The 19,311-nt window shown below is 30.0% G+C and overlaps 1 protein-coding gene and 1 non-coding gene across 2 annotated transcripts in view; one reads left to right on the top strand and one right to left on the bottom strand.

The window, feature by feature from the left end:
- The window catches only part of LOC111638304 (N-acetylglucosamine-1-phosphotransferase subunits alpha/beta-like), a gene marked incomplete at its 5' end in the record, with an annotated part of 40,807 nt that extends 25,066 nt beyond the window's left edge, over window positions 1–15,741 (top strand). The window contains 5 exons of the mRNA XM_023383990.1: window positions 5,946–6,123; window positions 7,859–8,043; window positions 8,118–8,172; window positions 13,692–13,895; window positions 15,552–15,741. Coding sequence (XP_023239758.1) covers window positions 5,946–6,123; window positions 7,859–8,043; window positions 8,118–8,172; window positions 13,692–13,895; window positions 15,552–15,626 — 697 coding nt within the window. The remainder of the gene's footprint in view (window positions 1–5,945; window positions 6,124–7,858; window positions 8,044–8,117; window positions 8,173–13,691; window positions 13,896–15,551) is intronic.
- Window positions 15,742–18,533: 2,792 nt separating this feature from the next.
- On the bottom strand, window positions 18,534–18,605 carry Trnaq-uug. The gene has a single exon. It is a non-coding gene; the product is annotated as a tRNA-Gln (tRNA).
- Window positions 18,606–19,311: the final 706 nt, after the last annotated feature.

Here is a 19,311-nt window from a genome sequence, read left to right on the forward strand (position 1 = left end):
GCTAGAAAGTCACTCTAACTTTGAAAAATTTGTTTGGGAATGTTTACAAACCCCATAGTCTAATATTTTGTGAATTTTAATCTCCTTTCCATCATTGTGACTTTTGTAACCAGATTATGGCTCTACTTCTGAATATTTTTATTTTTTTTTATTTTTAAGTTTAAACATCAGGTAGAGGAATATTAGAAGTTTTTTACAACTTTCCCTGAACAAACACAACACTTGTTTCTTCCCTTTTTATTCAGACTCCTTGACTACCAACAAACCAATCTGAGCCCTGGACTGATGATGATAGATTAAAGGTTATCATCCTGGAGTCAAAGGTGCTGGCCATCACTGCCAATCTCCACTTTATAGCAGGAGAAATTTACAAGGGCTATAAAACCAGGTCCACTAAAATATTGGTCTGCCCCATCTTTCTCTAATCCTAATGATTGATAAAGTTAGGCCCTGCTAACTATATCAAACAAATTTGGTGGTTACACCTAAATAGAATTCCCAATCTTGATATTTTTCTTTAAAATACTTTTATATTTAATTAGAGAGAATTTTTGTTCATTGTAAATTTCGTATTGTTACTTTAAAATTCAATTAATGAAGANCCTACAAAATATTATTTTTTTTTTTTCCTAAGAAAATATGATTTTAGAAAGCAAAGAACGTCTATAGCAGGTGTGGCCAAACTTTTATCCCTTAGGAGCTACTTTTTTGGTAAAATATAGTCTGCAGGTGACTATGAATATGGGCAAACGATTTTAGGATTTTTATATGGGCATGCGTTAACATTCATTTGCATTGTTCATCAGGATTAATACAAACAGTATGGGTACGTTGCACAGACAGTCTATTATTGTAAGAATAAATTATCAAATTAAGATTTTTAAACATTAATTTAAGTGAAAGCAAATTGTTCAACTTTAGCTTCGCGGGCTACTTTCAAAACCTTTGCGGTCAACCAGTCGACCATCCCTGGTCTATAGGTCTGTTGCTCAACCGTGTTCTTATTTTGCACACAAAATTGCTAGAAATAGAAATCTTTTTTTCACTTGCTACTGAACTGGGTTTAATTGTCTTTAAAGCATTAAATAATAAATCTAAATTTTTTGTTCTTCTGTTTGTATTCTCTAATACTAAAAACTTCTTTTTTTAGTGTCTTAGGGCTGGACAAAGTCATTTCTTCAGGTTCTCGAAGATATTTGTATCAATTTTTCCATACTATTTTTTAAAGCTATGGCTTGATTTTCTTCTTTGCCACTTTTTCATCATTGCAGTCATCTTCTATGGAATAATTTGGATAATATTTGTCCAGATAACTTAATGATATCAGATTTTGAAGCTAATAGAAGAAATACACTAGACAACTTTGTCCAAATGTTCTGTGGATTTTGTAAATAAAGGAGAAGTGTTACTAATCCCGTTTGTCTTCTCTCATGAATTCATACCTCTGCAGCATGTAACAACTTGAAATTAATTTCAGTTTTCAAATTTTTCAATTCACATAACAAAAAAGTCAAATATGCCTTCACTTGTTAATAAATAGGACGACAAGATACAAATCTTGTTGTCCTATTTATTCCATCGGCTGCTAAATGTATTGGTCATAAAACTACAATTTTACAATACTCTGCTTCATTCCATGTGTGAGTAGCACCAATGTCATTCATAGCTAAAACAACAAATTTTTTTAAGTGTACAAATTTTTCTATTGTTTTTCTGTTGTTGCAAAATTTCTCCCTATTGTAGGGAGAATTGGATGCTTTTTAGGCATAGGGAGATTTTGTTTGTTTTTGTAGTTAGTTTCAATATTTTCGTTTTATGCCAAAGATGATTTTTTGTCAAAATGTTGATGCTTTTAATCAAATAATTAATTAATTTTTAAGTCTAGGCTCAAAACCTGGTTTTTTAAGTTGAGAAAACCCGATTTTCAAATTATATAAATTTATTCAAAAAACTAATTTTTCCAAACCAAGTTTTAAAAACCAACAAACCCTACAAATAATATGGCAAAATATTAAAATGCACTCAATTATAAAATGTTGAAACTATTCTTCTGCTAAGCAAAGTAATTGGAGATCTCTTATATAAAAAGTTAATATAAAACTGTTTTCCTGGAGCTTCTTGTAACACATTCTGAAGCACATTTCAATATATACTGTTATTAGTGATGTTTATGAAGTGCTATTATTAGCGCATGATATCGTACACTGTCAGATGGTAGCTCACTAATATCACTATCTTACTTACATGTCTCAGTTTATAAAGTTCAGTTTTTTATAACAACAAGTTAAATTGAATTATTATAATTGTTTACAATTATGTAACTTAGACTTTTGCTGCTGTTGCCCTGTCAGTTCTTGATCAGTATTGCTGATTTATTTTCTTTTTGCTCAATGTTGCTTCTGTTAATAGTTTCTCTGATACTCCATGCACATGACATCAAGTCTGTTACACACTTTCAACAGATAGTATTGTATAATATTGTAATACAGATATTCTTAAAAAAAATCATTCTATAACATAGAATGATTTTTTTTAAGAAGAGCTAGGTTATATAACCAGATCCAGACCCCATCCTCCATTGTAGTGATTCACAGTAGCCACTAACTTACCCCCTACCCTCTTTCAACTAGGCTTTGTGGTTTGTGGTTTGTGGAGATTCCTTTTCACAAAAGCTTTCAAATATATTATTTACTGTTTAGTATAGTTTTCATGTGAAAAATATTACTGCATTATAAGTTCTTTATAGTTTCTTTTAATAATTATAATAGTCATCAAATGAGTTTTTATTTCTTAATTCTGAATAATTTAAAGTTATATACCAAACTGATTGTTTTTATTTTAAAAAACAGTTTGTTTTCTATTATTTCATTGTATGTGACTTCATAATTTTGCTTTTTTAAATAAGCAGTTTATTTAATTTTTTGATAATTTTAGTACAGTAAAATCTTACTAATGAATAAGTCAAACTGTGTTAACTTGAAGCTATCTACAGGTTTCAGGCACAGTATATAGGGTTTTTGATATACTATAGTATTGTTAAGTCAAAATTGTCAGTACTTTTAACTTGAACCTGTTTTTCCTGTGTACTTGCCATCCTTTGATAGGTCTGTGATCTTTATTTTATTTTATATTTTGTGTGAATACAGATGATTAAGATAAACAAACACTACAGATCCATGTTAAATGCAGTGCCCATGCCATTAGGCTATAACCTCATATCAACATCTTTTTCCTGGAGCAGTATGTTACTGGCATTCTGATTTGTATCCAAATCATAATGCCAGTAACATACTTGGCAATGCTCTCAAAAGTGCCATAAACTGTGTATAATTTTGTAATCATGTTCNATTTCAAATATTCAAAACAAGTCAAGATCAATTATGTACTATCAAAAAAAAAAAAATCAATCAATGAAAGAAATTCTTTTTTTAACTCAGAACGTACAATGTACGATGAATTAAATCTCCATCAATATCAAAAATAAAAAAGCAAAGAATACACTTCTTACAAGTTGATCACTTTATCAAAAAGAATGGCAGACAATTTGCTTCAAATTTATCGGGTTTCATGATGTTTGTTTATGTATAATGGATATATATTTCATTTTTACAGATATTTTAGAGATAAATTTGTTTTGTACATAGTTAATAAGTACTTTAAATTTGCTTTAAATTACATTTTTCAATGGAAATCTTTTATTGGGAAAATAGACAAAATTTGACATGTTATTGCAGTAAAAAAAATTAATAAACTGCTTATTTAATGAAGCCAAGAAAACACATTCAGCCATTATTTTGGACATATTCAGCATAAAAATACATTAAATAGTATGGAACAAAAAATTCAAAGCCAAGGATCATTGTTTTAAATTTCTAGTTTTGTACTGTTCAATTATTTTTATGTTAGATAAAATAATGGCTGAAAACCTTCATAATAAAAGTTTTTTTATTTTGCTTTTTTAAATAAGCAGTTTATTTAATTTTTTGATAATTTTAGTACAGTAAAATCTTACTAATGAATAAGTCAAACTGTGTTAACTTGAAGCTATCTACAGGTTTCAGGCACAGTATATAGGGTTTTTGATATACTATAGTATTGTTAAGTCAAAATTGTCAGTACTTTTAACTTGAACCTGTTTTTCCTGTGTACTTGCCATCCTTTGATAGGTCTGTGATCTTTATTTTATTTTATATTTTGTGTGAATACAGATGATTAAGATAAACAAACACTACAGATCCATGTTAAATGCAGTGCCCATGCCATTAGGCTATAACCTCATATCAACATCTTTTTCCTGGAGCAGTATGTTACTGGCATTCTGATTTGTATCCAAATCATAATGCCAGTAACATACTTGGCAATGCTCTCAAAAGTGCCATAAACTGTGTATAATTTTGTAATCATGTTGTGAACAGATTCTTGAGAAACAACTTGTGGGAAATTTATGATCATAGAAAAATTTAGGTTTTAAACTTGTTAACTGTAACTCAAAGTCAGGACTCTTAAACTCCCACTTAGTGAGGTTTTAATGTATAAAAATTACATACATATTACATTTGAAATTTTAGAGTAAAAATCAAAATAAAAAAACATTTTACATTTTAAATTTAATTAAATAAATAATGATTTTACTTATTTAATGATAAATTGAAGTACCAAAATACTAGAGACAATAAAATACTATAATTGTAATCAACAGCATTTGCATCTATCTGATAATAAGAGCAGCCGAAATTTACATGGTTACACAAATAATATGAACAATGTTATCCAGTTTTATAATACTATGTGAAAAAAGTTTATTGCTCTTTGACCAGGGACATATTGTTGATGCTGGACATATGGGACACACCATATCCAAAGTGACCACAGGTTTCGCACTCTTTTGGATCTTAACCCTGTAGAGCATATTTTGCAGGCTACTATAAGTCAGTTATAGTTATTTCTAACCAACAGAGTAGAATTGTGAGTTGCTATTGAACAGGCTTAGATGAATATATCTACACAGAGTCTAGCATTTGATAAGTCCATGCCATATTGCATTGCTGCTTTACTGAGGTCAGATGATGGAGCTTTTCGTTACTAGGCAGATGTGTCTAGTATTTTGACCCTTCAGTTTATTTTTTTATGACTTTTTAATAAACTTGAATTAAGAGAATAAAATATTAAGAATTTATTTACAGTTGCATAAGAAAAACATTGAGTTCAGCACAATATTTCTCAGATTTTAATGTAATTGTGGTATCATTTCATTTCTATGATGACTACCAAATTAGAATAAAAATAATTAGTCTCATTATAAAAATTCAAAAATTTCACATTTAATTTTACATAATAGAGAGATAAACTTGCTTTTTTATTACATATTTCTTCCTATTAGTTAACTGTACTTGCCTTAAAAATTGTAATAAATTAAGTTTTAGAAAAACTTTAAATCAGGATATACAAAATAAATTTTTAACTTGAATTATTATATTTTTTACAGTCAAACTGACTTATTAGTTTATGTTAGACTGATATTCAGCTCTTCAGTTCAGATGTTATCTATACAAATTTTCATATTTTAAAACATTAGCATTTCTAAATAAAATCCAAGCTTGAGAATATTGTATGTTTGGTTTAACTATGTACTTTTGAATTTATAATTGTAAATTTTATTAATGTAGCAGCTATTTAATAATTATATTTCAGCATTAATAGCACATGATAAGGCAATACACTTTTATTATCTACAATAATTTATAAGAAAAATTAATAATTTATCAAGAGACAAAACTTGCTTAGAAATTATACCTTACAAATTTATTTAAAAATTCTGCAAGTTATTTATTTTTTACATAATAAAAATTAAGTAATGTAGTATGTAGTTTTAATTTTTATAGTTAAAATTAAAAACAAGATTGCAAGTTATTTTGAAATTTAAATAAAATTCAAATTTATTAAAGGACTTGGTCGGATAGAGAAATAAGGACCGTTTTAACTAGACTTCATGATTTACCCCTAGAATTCTCTGTTATTCATGAATTTGAAGAAAACATTATTAATTGTTCAAAACAATTTGCAAAAAATTACAATTATGCTGTTCCGACTCCACCATACGAACGTTATTATGATTCAAATCTGGTATGTACAATTTTTATTTATTTCTTATAAAGAGTATACTTTATATTTAGTTATTCTTTTAAATAATAAATAATGCAATGATGCAAAATTTAGTTAACAGTACATTATTAAACCAGTTGTTCAGAATCTGCTAGATTTTAATCATTAATCTAATCTGAATATAATTTTAGTTATGTTTCTAATATACATGTCAAATTTAGAAATTATATATTTTTAATATACAGTAGTATATATTACTGTATATTAAAAAAAAACTTTTATGTGGTTTATTTATTTGGAGAAAAATCATCTGATTGTTAATTAAAACTGTAGAGTTGATACAAAACACTCAACTTTGGCTTTTGTTTCTAAATTTTGACTCCAATTTTGGCTTCTCAATCTTTAAATATTTCTTTTATAAAAGCTCAATATGTCTTAATAATGATAAATTTATTAAAATAGTAATTGATACTATAAGACATTTTGTTACTAAGTTTTCCATTAATCCTCCAATTACTTTTTAGACTCATAACCTATGTTTTTGTCTAGTATAGTTCTCATGGGTACATTTTTACCAACTTTGACTCCAACTCTATCCAAAGACTACATAACCCTGTTATTAACAACTCATGTTATTGTTATTTTTATTGAATGTTTGTTCAATTTAATAACATTAAATCTATTAAGATTAAGATCATTAAGATAAATTCAGAAAAACCTTGCTAAGTTGAACTGCATTAACTAGAAGCTACCTATGGAACCTGGGCACAGTATATATGTTTTTCATATAATACGATCTTGTTAAGTCAAAAGTGTCAGTACTTTTAACCTATTTTTCCATGCCCCTCCACTCTTTGATAGGTCTGTAATCTTCATTTTCTCTTATTCTGTGTGAATTCAGATAGCAAACACAATGGCTTTATGCCATTAGGCTGCAACCTTATATTGATATCCCTTTATTGATACCATGTGTTACTGGCATTCTGATTTGGATACAACTGTGCACATTGACAATGCATGCAAAAGTGCCATAAACTGATATTAAACTTGTTAACTCAACATCAGGATATTTTTTTACCCCATAAACTTTGACTTAATGAAGTTTGACTGTGTCACTAAATATAGAATCACTGAAAAGTTATTAATTTGAGCTTTTTTAACTACATTATTATTTATTTCTTCTGAGGTATCTACATGTAAAAGCTGTCAGGAATTAATGTGTAAACTCTAGAATTATTTTTTTAATCTCTTCTCAATACAATTCTGTTCTTACATTACATATAAATCATTTGGCAATTAAAAATTACAAAGAAATTGTTCATTCAAAACTATAAATTCAAAGTTTTAACTTAGCAATTTATGTATTTTTTTTAATTGCATACTTTGCATTTTACATAAACACAGTTATTAAAATTATAATTTTTTATAAATAGGATATAAACATACTGAAAATTTATAATTAAAAAGTAAGCTTAATATTTAAATAATAAACCATATAAAATATATTTTGATTAGTTAGTTTTAACTTCGTGTTTGTGCATTTGACAAGGGATCTGTAAATGGATTATCACTTTTACCCAAATCAATATAATTAATACGAGTCTTTACAGCAGAAAATCACTCATTTGAGATATTTGTTCTGAATGAAATAGTTGCTTAGTAATTTCATGTAATATTTAATGCTATTGTATTATTTGTTTTAACATGCAATAACACAATAATTTTAGGTAATGAATAATTTAATACTTTGTTACAGCCTACGGTATCTAAGCCACTTGTTCTTGCATGTAAACCTATAACTGATATGTTAAAACAGTATTTTGGTACAAGAAAAGCAAATAGAGTTGAATTATTAGGAGAAGAAGAAGTAGCTTTCAAAATGATCCATACAAATTTATCCCAAGTTTTAGGACAGTTAGATGATATCCGTAAAAATCCTAAGTGAGTATTGATTTCATTAACAACTTGTACTTGTCTATTTGGTTTTAATTGTATTTATAAATTACTTTTTTCAGAAAATTTATTTGTTTGAACGACAATATTAAACATGGTACTAAAGATGCCGAAATAGTAAGTTAAATCTGATTAATTAATTAACCTCTTAATAGCCCAATCAGAATCCAGCTGTAACATTCGACTAGTAATATTTATCAAATTGTAAATCTAATTGTTATTAAGTATTTTATGCAAGAACTAATAGCAATCTGAAAACTATATAAACGAACCAAACTAGAACTATGTTTAGACTAACTAAATGAAATTATATAATTATTAAAAAACAACCATTAAATTCTAGCTGTTTGTTTGTTTATATATACATATGGGTGATTTACTTTATTACATAGGATGGTAATTTATTATATTGATATAAGCAATCTAAAATATCAAATACTTCATTACTTATTTTTAAGTTATAGCTAAATGACAAAAATACACACACAACTGAAATATTAGATCATTATTGTTATTCAAAATAATTTGAACAATCCCGTTTAATTACCTCCTAANGTGGTTCCCAAACTTTTTTGATTCTTGGCACCCTTGCTAAATTCAGATTTTTCCAAGGCGCCCTATGTCAAATTCTAACAAGTACAATTTGCGAAATAGTGAAATAGCCAATATCTTTTTAATTAGAGTTAGGACATTAAATAAAAAATAAATAAAACAGGTATTTAAGGTAACAAAAAAATATAATTTAACAAATTCAATTAATTATAATTAGTGGGATGGATGAGCCTGTTGATCACTGCACATTTTCTCAAACCTTGGAATCAAACTGGACACAGCCACCTCATTTCCTTCTCCACATTGATCTTTGTGCAATGCTTACTTTTTATCACAGTGACAAATTCAGCTTTGCACAAATAAGAAGTTACAAATGAAATTAAGCTTCTCTGAGCTGTACCACTCAGAGGGGATATTCATCTTTTACTGATATCCAAAGTTCAGTTAATTCCGTGCTGCTAAATTTTGTTTTCAATGTATTGTCACAAGGCAACACAATAAGATTTTCTTCTTCTGAAGCAGTAAATTCAGATGGAGCATTGGCATTAAATGGATCTTGAATCCATGCAAATTTATTGATATTATCATTTTGAAAATATTTCTGAAACCAGATGATAAGCTGTGATAAATGTTCTTCAAAAATAGAGTTTGTACCTCGAGAGAAATCAACTCCATTGGAAGACAAGCACTGTTGCAACAAGGGGAAACATCATCTACAATGTTATTATTATCTATAAACTGTACATAGCAAATCAAGTGAGCATCATTATTATCTGTGTCCTCATCCAGTTGGAATCCAAATTCCTTCCCTTCTATTTTTTCAATAACTGAACATTGGAGGTCCTTTGCTATGTGCTGTATTCTGCGACTGATAGTATTATTGGACAAAAGCACTTTTGAAAGCTGCTACCCAGCAGACCATCGATCATAATGTTTACCATATCTACAGCAGCTGGTAGAATGAGTTTTTCTGCAATGGTATGAGGCTTTTCACATTTTGAGATTCTATGTGCCACATTTATTACTGAGTTAATGATTTGCACCAGGTCTGCTAGATGTCACATCTTATCACATTGATTTGAAAGTGGAAGTAAAATTATGAAAATTTTATAATATTTCATGGTGCTTGTGAGGAAGCTGCAGCATACAGTTTGGGAATCACTGTATTAATTAGATTTGTGCAGTTATTATTAAGAGTTTATTTCAAAATGGTTATATTAATAAAGAACAGTCAGACTTAGTCAAAATAGAAGAAAATAAGAGAGTTAGTTGCTAAAAAAGTAATGAACTTTTAATAATTTTGTATTTATTGAAAAACTATTGAGAATTAACTTAATTTATATAAAATTTTTACATGGAAAAATCTATCCATGCAGAATTACAGTAAGAATTTAGTCATAAGATATATTTGTTAGAAAAATTTCATAAAATTTTCACAGCTTTTATTATTGGAATTTTATATTGATATTGTTGGCTATGAAATTTATCAAAATCAATGAAAATATATTGAAGATTTATTTGTTTATTACTTAATAATTTAATCATATTCTAACATTTTTTACGAGGGCTGTTTGAAAAGTTCACGGCCTTGCCTATATGCAGCGCTGTGATCAATTTAATTTTTGGCGGGAATAATTCAGCCATCCTTGCTAAAGATACGATACCAATTTCCGCTTGATTTGTCGTAAAGTTTTGCCACGCCAGCTTAGCAGATAGTCAATGTGCACATGCTTTGTCAAAAATGGAGAAGACGGAGACTCGTGCGGTCATAAAATACCTGACGAAAAAAGGGTTGACCGCATCTCAAATCAAAGCTGACATGGATGAAGTTTTGGGAGAGTCTGCTCCTTCGTAAACCACTGTGAAAAAATGGACAGCCCTTTTTAAATCTGGCAGAGAGAGTGTGAAACATGACCCTCGCAGCGGACGGCCGTCAACTGCTGTCACTGAAAAAAATATCGACAAAGTTTACGATTTGGTGTTAGCAGATCGCCGTTTGAAAACGCGTGAGATAGCTGAGACAACAGGCATCTCTGTCGACCGAGTGCACCACATCTAACCGAAAATTTGGGTATGACGAAGGTCTCAGCAAGTTGGGTGCCGCATCTGCTGACCGCTGAGCAAAGACGTGTTCGCACTTTGATGTCAAAGAAGTGTTTGGACTTCTACAAGAAAAACCCACGGGATTTCTTGCGTCGGTTTGTGACTACTGACGAAACGTGGATCCATTACTACACTCCTGAAACAAAAGAACAGTCGAAGCAATGGAAACACCCCAGTTCGCCACCACCAAAGAAGGCAAAAACAGTTCCATCAGCAGGGAAAGTGATGGCCTCGGTTTTTTGGGGATGATAAAGGAATCATCTTTATTGACTACCTAGAAAGAGGAAAGACCATCAATGCTGTCTATTACTGTATACTTTTGGAAAAACTGAAGAAAGAAATCGAAGAGGCCACACTTGAAGAAGAAGGTTCTGTTTCACCATGATAATGCCAGAATCACTGAACAAAAAATAAATGAACTTAGCTTCCAATTAGTTCCACATTCACCGTACTCACCTGATTTGGCCCCCAGTGACTTCCACCTTTTTCCAAATTTAAAATAATTCTTGGTTGGAAAGAGATTCCACTCAAATGACAAAGTCATCTCTGAAGTAAATGAGTATTTTGCACACCTTGACAAATCGACCTATTGTAATGGCATAAAAAAGCTAGAACATCGCTGGAATAAGTGCATTGCTAACAAAGGAGACTACATTGAAAAATAAAAAAAGTTTTAACATTATTTTGTTTGTTGTTCTATTTGAGGCCGCGAACTTTCCAAACAGCCCTCGTAATTTTTATCAAATGTGCACAATTATTGCTGTAGCATTAATGAACTATATACATCATGATGTTGTATATGGATTTAATTAAAGTCAAAATTGTCGGTAATAGCATATGTATTTGAATTGTATAATAGTCTTACAATAATTGTTAGTGGTTTAGAATATACTTTTTATCTTTTATTTGAACAAAATGAATGTGAACATAAGATTTATCAAAATTTTAAAGTTGTAGCTCTAACATTTTATTAATCATTTTACATCATTAATAATATATTAATATTTTATATATTTATTTATAATCTGTATGAAAATGACTCAACTTATTATTATTTTTTATTATTATAATTTAATGTTAATTAAATTAAAAATATATATATTTTTATATTAGTCTCTGTAGTGTTTGTTTTCATTTTATCAGTATTTATATATATTTTGTTATGTAAAATAGTAGTAGTTATTTAGCATTATCATAATCATAAAGGCCCTTTTACCTTTGTAAATAAAGAAAAAGTCAAATAAGTACAGAGAAAAATTGAATATGTCAAACATACTTAAACAGATGTATATATGATATCTAAAAGTTTACTCTTCATCAAGGCTGTCAAGAGGGGGCTGGGATTTTTCTCCAGGCCCAAAGGAATTTAGGGATCTGTAGTGGTTCCTACCTCTATAAAATTATTATTATTTTTACTAATAGAAAATACGTTCTTTAAGACCTGCTTTTCGTTAATACAGTAGAGTGTCGTTTATCCGAAGGTCAGTTATCCGAAAGAATTCCAGTCAACATATTTAAATTTTTGCCAGTGCTGTGGCGCTGTAATCTTTGACTATGTCTTTGGCTACTCAAATATTTTACGTTTTTGATACTAAATTAACTTCTGAAGTATAATTTTTTATTGTTTTTATATTTTTCAATATATTTATTTTGTTTGTACAAAATAAAAAAATAATTTTTAACGATACAATAATCTTTGTTAGGCTTAACATCGACGAAAATTCAACGCAAAGCGACATGCAATGGAGAAAAATTTCAACACAGGATAAATTAATATATTTTTTCGTACATAATTGGTTATCCGAAAAATAAGTTATCCGAACAACCCCAGTCCCCAATTGATTCGGATAAACGACTCTCTACTGTAAAGAAATATTTTACTTATTTCATTTATTAAGAAATGGTAAAGGATCTAGCTATAATATCACAGGCCTATACAAGCTCTCAACTGCCCTATTCTTTATTAACATGCACTTGTTGCTATATCCACAATGGTACAGGAATTGAATGTAAGTTTGTATGTTTTAACTTCAGTTCTAGTTACAATACTGTTACTCAGCACCCTCATGTTATACGTCCAGGATCTGATACTGATTGTGTGAAAGAAGAAAAGTTGTATATAAACTAATTCAGTTGCAAGAAGTCTACTGAGAAATACTTTTTTAAACTATTATTGATACATTTATCACATCAGTAAATTTATATTTTCCTCCCCCGTTTTTATCTGAAACATTATTTATAACTAAATATCCTACTCAGCTCTTTAAAATATTTAATGAATCATCAAACACCTGATGCTGAAAAATGTTTAAACATTTCTCAGCATCAGGTGTTTGATGATTAAGTAATATCACTTATTTTTTAAAATTTGACTTCTCACAATTTTACAAAAATTTTCTACTTTGTAAAACTATTTTATTCAAATTTTAAACATGAAAATAGTGATAATGTTTTGAGACTAAATTAAAACATCAATATAAAGTATCTCTGTGGAAGAGTTTGAGAAATTTTTCATTTCCTAAGCATGCAGGAAAACATTATGACATTTTCCTTCACATTGTAAATATACAAATATAAACATCTATTATATAAATCTATAATATAAACCCCATAGTGAGTGTTAAAGGCTGTGAGTGTTGAAGACTCTCCCAATTGGTGCTGTAACTAGTTTGGTTACATCTACATTAATAGTTCTGGAAACAAAGATTGGACAAAGGTTGCCAGTTATTATGTCCATACAGCAAGCAGGAGTTGCAGATTCAAGTCCCACTTTGGGCATATTCTTTTCTTTCAAAACCTTCTAAATTAATTATTAATTTAATTATAATTATTAATTATAAGAGATGGCACCTAACATTATCTCTAGCTCAAATTACTTCATATTTAATTTTATTATAGATATTAAAAGGATTTCTGAAGATTGTTTTCTGGTGTATTATATAACTTGCAAAATAATATAAGAAATTTATTTTATTTTTCAGGTGCGTGCAGTTCTACAAGATTTTTATGAATCATTATTTCCCATCAGGACTCAGTTTGAATTACCTCCAGACTATCGTAATCGTTTCTTGCATATTAAGGAATTAAAGGAATGGCAGAAATTTAGAGATTTAATTCGTTTTGCTACGTATTTGTGTTTAGCCTTGCTTATTATTTTCTCGGTTGCATCGTTTTGTTCATCAGAGGTAATTTTATTAAATTTTAGAGATATACAAATAATAATAATAATAATAAAATATGCATGACAGCATGTGATAAATGTAATAAATCATTAGTAAACACTACTGTGTCATTTGCAAATTTATTTATAAATCTGGAAATGCATGATATTCAATTTTTCAGTAAAAGTTTTTTTATTCATTAAAAAAGTTCATATTAAGATGAAATATTCTGTATATAGTATAGTTTAGAAATTTGAAATCAGAAACACTAATTATAAATATTTTAAATGCTATACGATTTAAAAGTTAATAGAAATTCTTTTAAAAATTATATGTTTAAAACTATAAAATGTTTCTTCAATTAAATACATGAGTTACCATTAAATCATGGTAAATCTGTTAAGCATTAAAAAAAATTGAATAATTATTATGTATATAAAGATATTAATTATATTCAGTAACAATATAAAAATATTGTATGTTGGTTTCTTATTTTAGCATTACATTATAAAGCAGTAAAAAAGAAAAACAGAATTTTTGGAGAGTAACTTGTCATCAGATCTTGTTTTGGAAATTTTCTGGCTTATATTCTCTTATTGCTGTATCACTTTATACTACTGACAGTTAAATTAACAATGAAACTTTATGTAATACATGTTTAGTTCTTAACCACTCTCATTTGAAATTAAAAAAAACTACTAGTTGATATATTTCTTTGCTGGATTCAAGAAGAAACTGCCTCATTATATTAGTTTTGAAACATTTTTTGATTTATATTTAGTAAACATATATATTATCATGACTAACTATTGTCAATCCATTACTGGATGAAGTTCTTCTCCAATCTTTTCTATTTTTCCATGTCCAATTCTTTGATTTTCCAATTTACATTGACCGCTTTTGTTATTTTGTCACTCTATTGTACTTGAAGTCTTTGTCTTAACCATTTTATCCCTGTGGATAATGATATGAGATAATAACAATCCTCGAAAAACCTTTTTTTACGAGTGTTAGATCACTATTAAAGATATGAGATATTTGTAGCCCATCTGTTGTCTTGTCTTCTAGTGATGTGTCTGGCCCATTGCCATTCTGAATGTTTGATTCTCTCAATATTGTATACCTTTGTTATATATACAGAAAAATTTTCTTGAGCTGCCGACACTCAGAATTTCAATAGTTTTAAATGATTGTTTTAATTAATACACAAATATCAATTATATATAAGATTAGAATTTTGATAAAGATATAAATTCTAAAGCGAGAAAATTTATCATTACATTAAAAAATTATAATATTGAAGCTTTTTCTTAATGATAAATAACAATATCCACATATTAAATAAGGGTTGTTTAATAGGAAGGGAATATAAAACTAGTTATTATTTCTGCCCCATGGATACTGAGACTGTTTCTTTTTGTGGCCATATGGTGAAGGATGATGGTCTAATTTGTCTGGGTCTAAAACAATCCACAAAAATTTCTGAGGATTGATTTTGAAACTGGTCCTCAAAATGACAGATTGATTGAAGTTGTGTAAATCTTATTTTGTGAAGATAGTAAGATTTACAAGATCTTATCATATGAATATTTAAACATGTTTTTAAATTAAGTATTTATTTTGAGTTATACATATTTCTATTTTAACTTTAGCGAATGAAGTTTTTATAAAAATTTATAGGTTCGTCAGTTCGATTCTGGAATGAAACGCTCCTTGCGAAGTTCACAGAGAAAGTCTGATACAATGGATGTATAATTGTTAAATTTCTAGTCACAAATTGTTTTAATGTATAACTTTTTTACATAATTACTGTATATTTACTCCATGCATTTATATAACTTAAGATCATATATTTTTAATTTAAGGAATAAAAAACAGTTAATAAATTGAGAAAAGGAAACAATAAAGATTTTATAATATATTTATTGTTTTAGTGTATTTTCTTATGTATACAATGATGTTTTATTTAAGAAATATTAATTATAAAATATAAAATAGTTACAAAATAACTTAAGATTTGTGTGTAAATAATTTTTTTGTCCGCGATTTTTAAAATGTCCAGTGTAGTCAAGCAAAGAAGGTTCATTAATTGTCATTTTGACAACGCAGTTATTGCTACAAAAACGTTGAAAATCTTGTAAAAAACATTTGGCGCCGATAGTTTGTGAATAACAGTTTTCGAGTGATAGATGTTCAAGGAAGGCAGAGAACGCGTCAAAGACGAACCAAGCTACCATCCACTGGTGCTGGATCATCCACTTCAACTGATGAACAACGCGTTTGATGCTTATTGATTGTCGTTTAACAATTAGGGACATCTTTGAACATGTTCCAGTATCGTTTGGAAGGCCGGATGGCCGAGCTGTCAAGGTGGCAGCCTACAGCTTTAGGGGATCCGGAATCGAATACGGACGGGTCGAAAAATTCCCAGGAATTTTTCGGGGGAGTGGTTCATATGAATATGTCAGGCCCCGTCCCTCACCACCCGGTCATTGTGGGCCTGGCCGAACCCTTAATGGGCTTGCTAAAAAAGGCCCTTAGTGCTCACAGGTTGGAAAGAGTAAAAATGTATCGTTTGGATCTTGTCAAGCAATTTTAAAATTAAAAGATCATTTAGGTTTGCAGCGCGTCGCTTCTCGAGTCATCCTGAAAACGTTATATTTTTTCCAAAAATAGTGTGTTAGAGTAGCCGAGGAAATGCTCTCTCGAGGCGAATGATTACGGGTGACGAAACGTGGATATATGATGCTCGAAAGGTGAAGCGAGACCGAAAATACCACAAAAAAAGTCAATCAAAATTCAAAGGTGGTATTGACTGTTTTCTTCGATTGTGGTAATGTCGTGCGTCACGAATTCCTTTTCATTGGCCAAACTGTCAACAAAGAATATTTGAGCGTTTTACGTCGTTTGCGTGAATCAATTCGTAGAAAATGACTCGGTTTGTGGCGAGAAAAGTGGATTTTGCGCCAATGCTCTTGGTGAAATTTTTGGCTGAAAATTCAACAAACACGGTTCCGCAAGATACTTATTCACCCGATGTGGTACCGTATGACTTTCCTGTTTCTTCGATTAAAATTTCCGCTTGGTGGTCACCGTTTTGAGTCTATTGGTGCCATAAAATCCGGTTTTAATCCCGAAGAGATTTCACGAAAACGACTTTGAAGCGTATTTCGAGGATTGAGAAAAATATTGGCATGGTTGCATTGCAATGGGCGGGGATTACTCTGAAGCGGGTGAAATAAATTTTGATGAATAAATTCAAATCTTGCGTCTTATGGAGCCATTCCCAATACTTTTTGATTACAGGGGTATAATCATAGGCATGCAGTTATACGATTTAGTATCAAGTCATCCTCTAATTATACATTTTTCTATTAATATTTATCTATTCAAGATACCGTGTTCTTTGCCTTTATGTATAGGCTACATAGTAGTACATGCGAAAATACCGTAGCCTAATTCTTCTCGTGTTTCTTACCAGCACGAGAATAATTTTTGCCCATTAATCTATTAAATAAAATTTATACAATAACTAATTATGAGATTACTATTCTTAGTTTCCTCTTTTATGCAGTTTTTTTTAACTTGAATATATGTAAGAGCAAACAACAATTTTATTCTTGTCTAGACGTTTGGGGGAGATACAGGTAAGGATTCGATACTCCAAGTTCTCCAATTTAAAATTGTTAATATGAGTTTGATTTTGCGTGTATTTTATATATCGGGATCTATAACGAAAATGACATATTCAATAAATTTATTGGGCTGCAATTTGAAAAAATTGTAGATCCATAAATTCCCATTGTCTTGTCTGTCCTTCCTTAATCTCGAGAATGGTGTTTGATAGACGAAAGTCAAGACTAGATATGGAAAGCTTAGGGGAGGGAGGCCCGATTTATTAATAAACGAACTTCGGTCTGGATCTGAAGTCATGTGATTTCAATTCAAACATTTTCTCTAGAACGGAGTTACAATATATAGATGAGCGGTACGACTCCGTTGTTATCAGGAAATGTACGGTGTACAGGGGCAAGACGACTAAAACCGAGACCATATATTTTAGCAAAGGAATCTATGACGTCACTACCTATAGAGCAATACACCACAAAAGCACAACACGTTTAATTTCGCGTTCGGTTACTTTCGTTTTGGAAATACAGTAAATTATTAAAACAATTTTATTACTAAAACACTTAAACTAGATGATAATGTGCGACTACTAAAATTGGTTAAACGGTGTTGTTACTATCTAACCAATCTCTTCGCTGGAATCTCGGTAATTTACTTTATCGCATCTGAAGATCATGATCCTCTTGAGATCTGCAACAAGTGAGAGGGAAGCCCTCCATAAAATTCTGCGCAGGAATCCTGCAGATTTTCGTTACGACCCTAAACAGAACAGCTATATTTTCTTATAAACCAATATTTTTTAAGAAAATATTCCCTTGCGGGAGAATGTCTGAAATCAACACTGTAAACGAAGTCCCTAATTCAAATTTGCCTGGGCTTCACGAAGTTATAACGTGCCACTACACGTCATGGACAGTGTGAAAAATCTTGCAAAATTACGTATTCGTGAACATTTTAGCATTTTATAGCTCGTGCAACTGGATGCAAGATAATTAATGAGGAAAAACATTAATAAAAACGATACAAAAAAGTAAGTCCCACCGAGATTTGAACTCGGATCGCTGGATTCAAAGTCCAGAGTGCTAACCATTACACCATGGGACCACACATGCAGTTTATCGACTATTTACTTTAATACAGAATGAATACCTTATCGAATTAAATAAAAGATAAGTCTACAGCTGTTACGTTGATAATAACGAAAATTTTTCGAACTTTATCTTATTTGAAAGCAATTATTTCCAAGCTAAAAAGCTGTCAAGTATTCTAATATCGGGATCGTATTTAGACATTTATCACTGAAGGGTTGGGGCGTTGATGCTGATTTTTGCCAATTGGTATCTGTGGTTAATAACAATAGTTCGAAGTCAAGAAGGTCGACTCCCACAATTTCCCATTTCTCGTACGCCTTCTTTATACTTTTATGCTTGAGACGTCCCTCAAACCCCAGTAGCTTCTCCCCCGTCTCCTGCTATTGTGATCGAATTAGACCATTTTTTACTTTTATAAAACACGTGTCTTTATGGAAACAGTGAGGCATTGTTTCCATAACTCAAGTTCACACTTACGAAACAATAAAACAGATACAGGAAACAAAGACCGCTTTCTGTAGTAGAGAAAATGGAACTACGAAATTCGATTGTCTTTTTGTCGTATGCGAAACTGAAAATCAATAACGAATAGAAATCGATTACGATTGTGACGTCGATAAATCAAGATGGCAGACACAACGAAATTCGGTTACGTTGTGAAACGTGTTTCCGTTAGGGAATTCGATCCCGGTCCTTATTTCTAATCCCGGGATTTCGGG

This window comes from Centruroides sculpturatus, unplaced genomic scaffold (assembly GCF_000671375.1).
Source record: "Centruroides sculpturatus isolate CEXI.00-Female unplaced genomic scaffold, Cexi_2.0 scaffold1256, whole genome shotgun sequence".
NCBI classification, from domain to species: Eukaryota; Metazoa; Arthropoda; class Arachnida; order Scorpiones; family Buthidae; genus Centruroides; species Centruroides sculpturatus.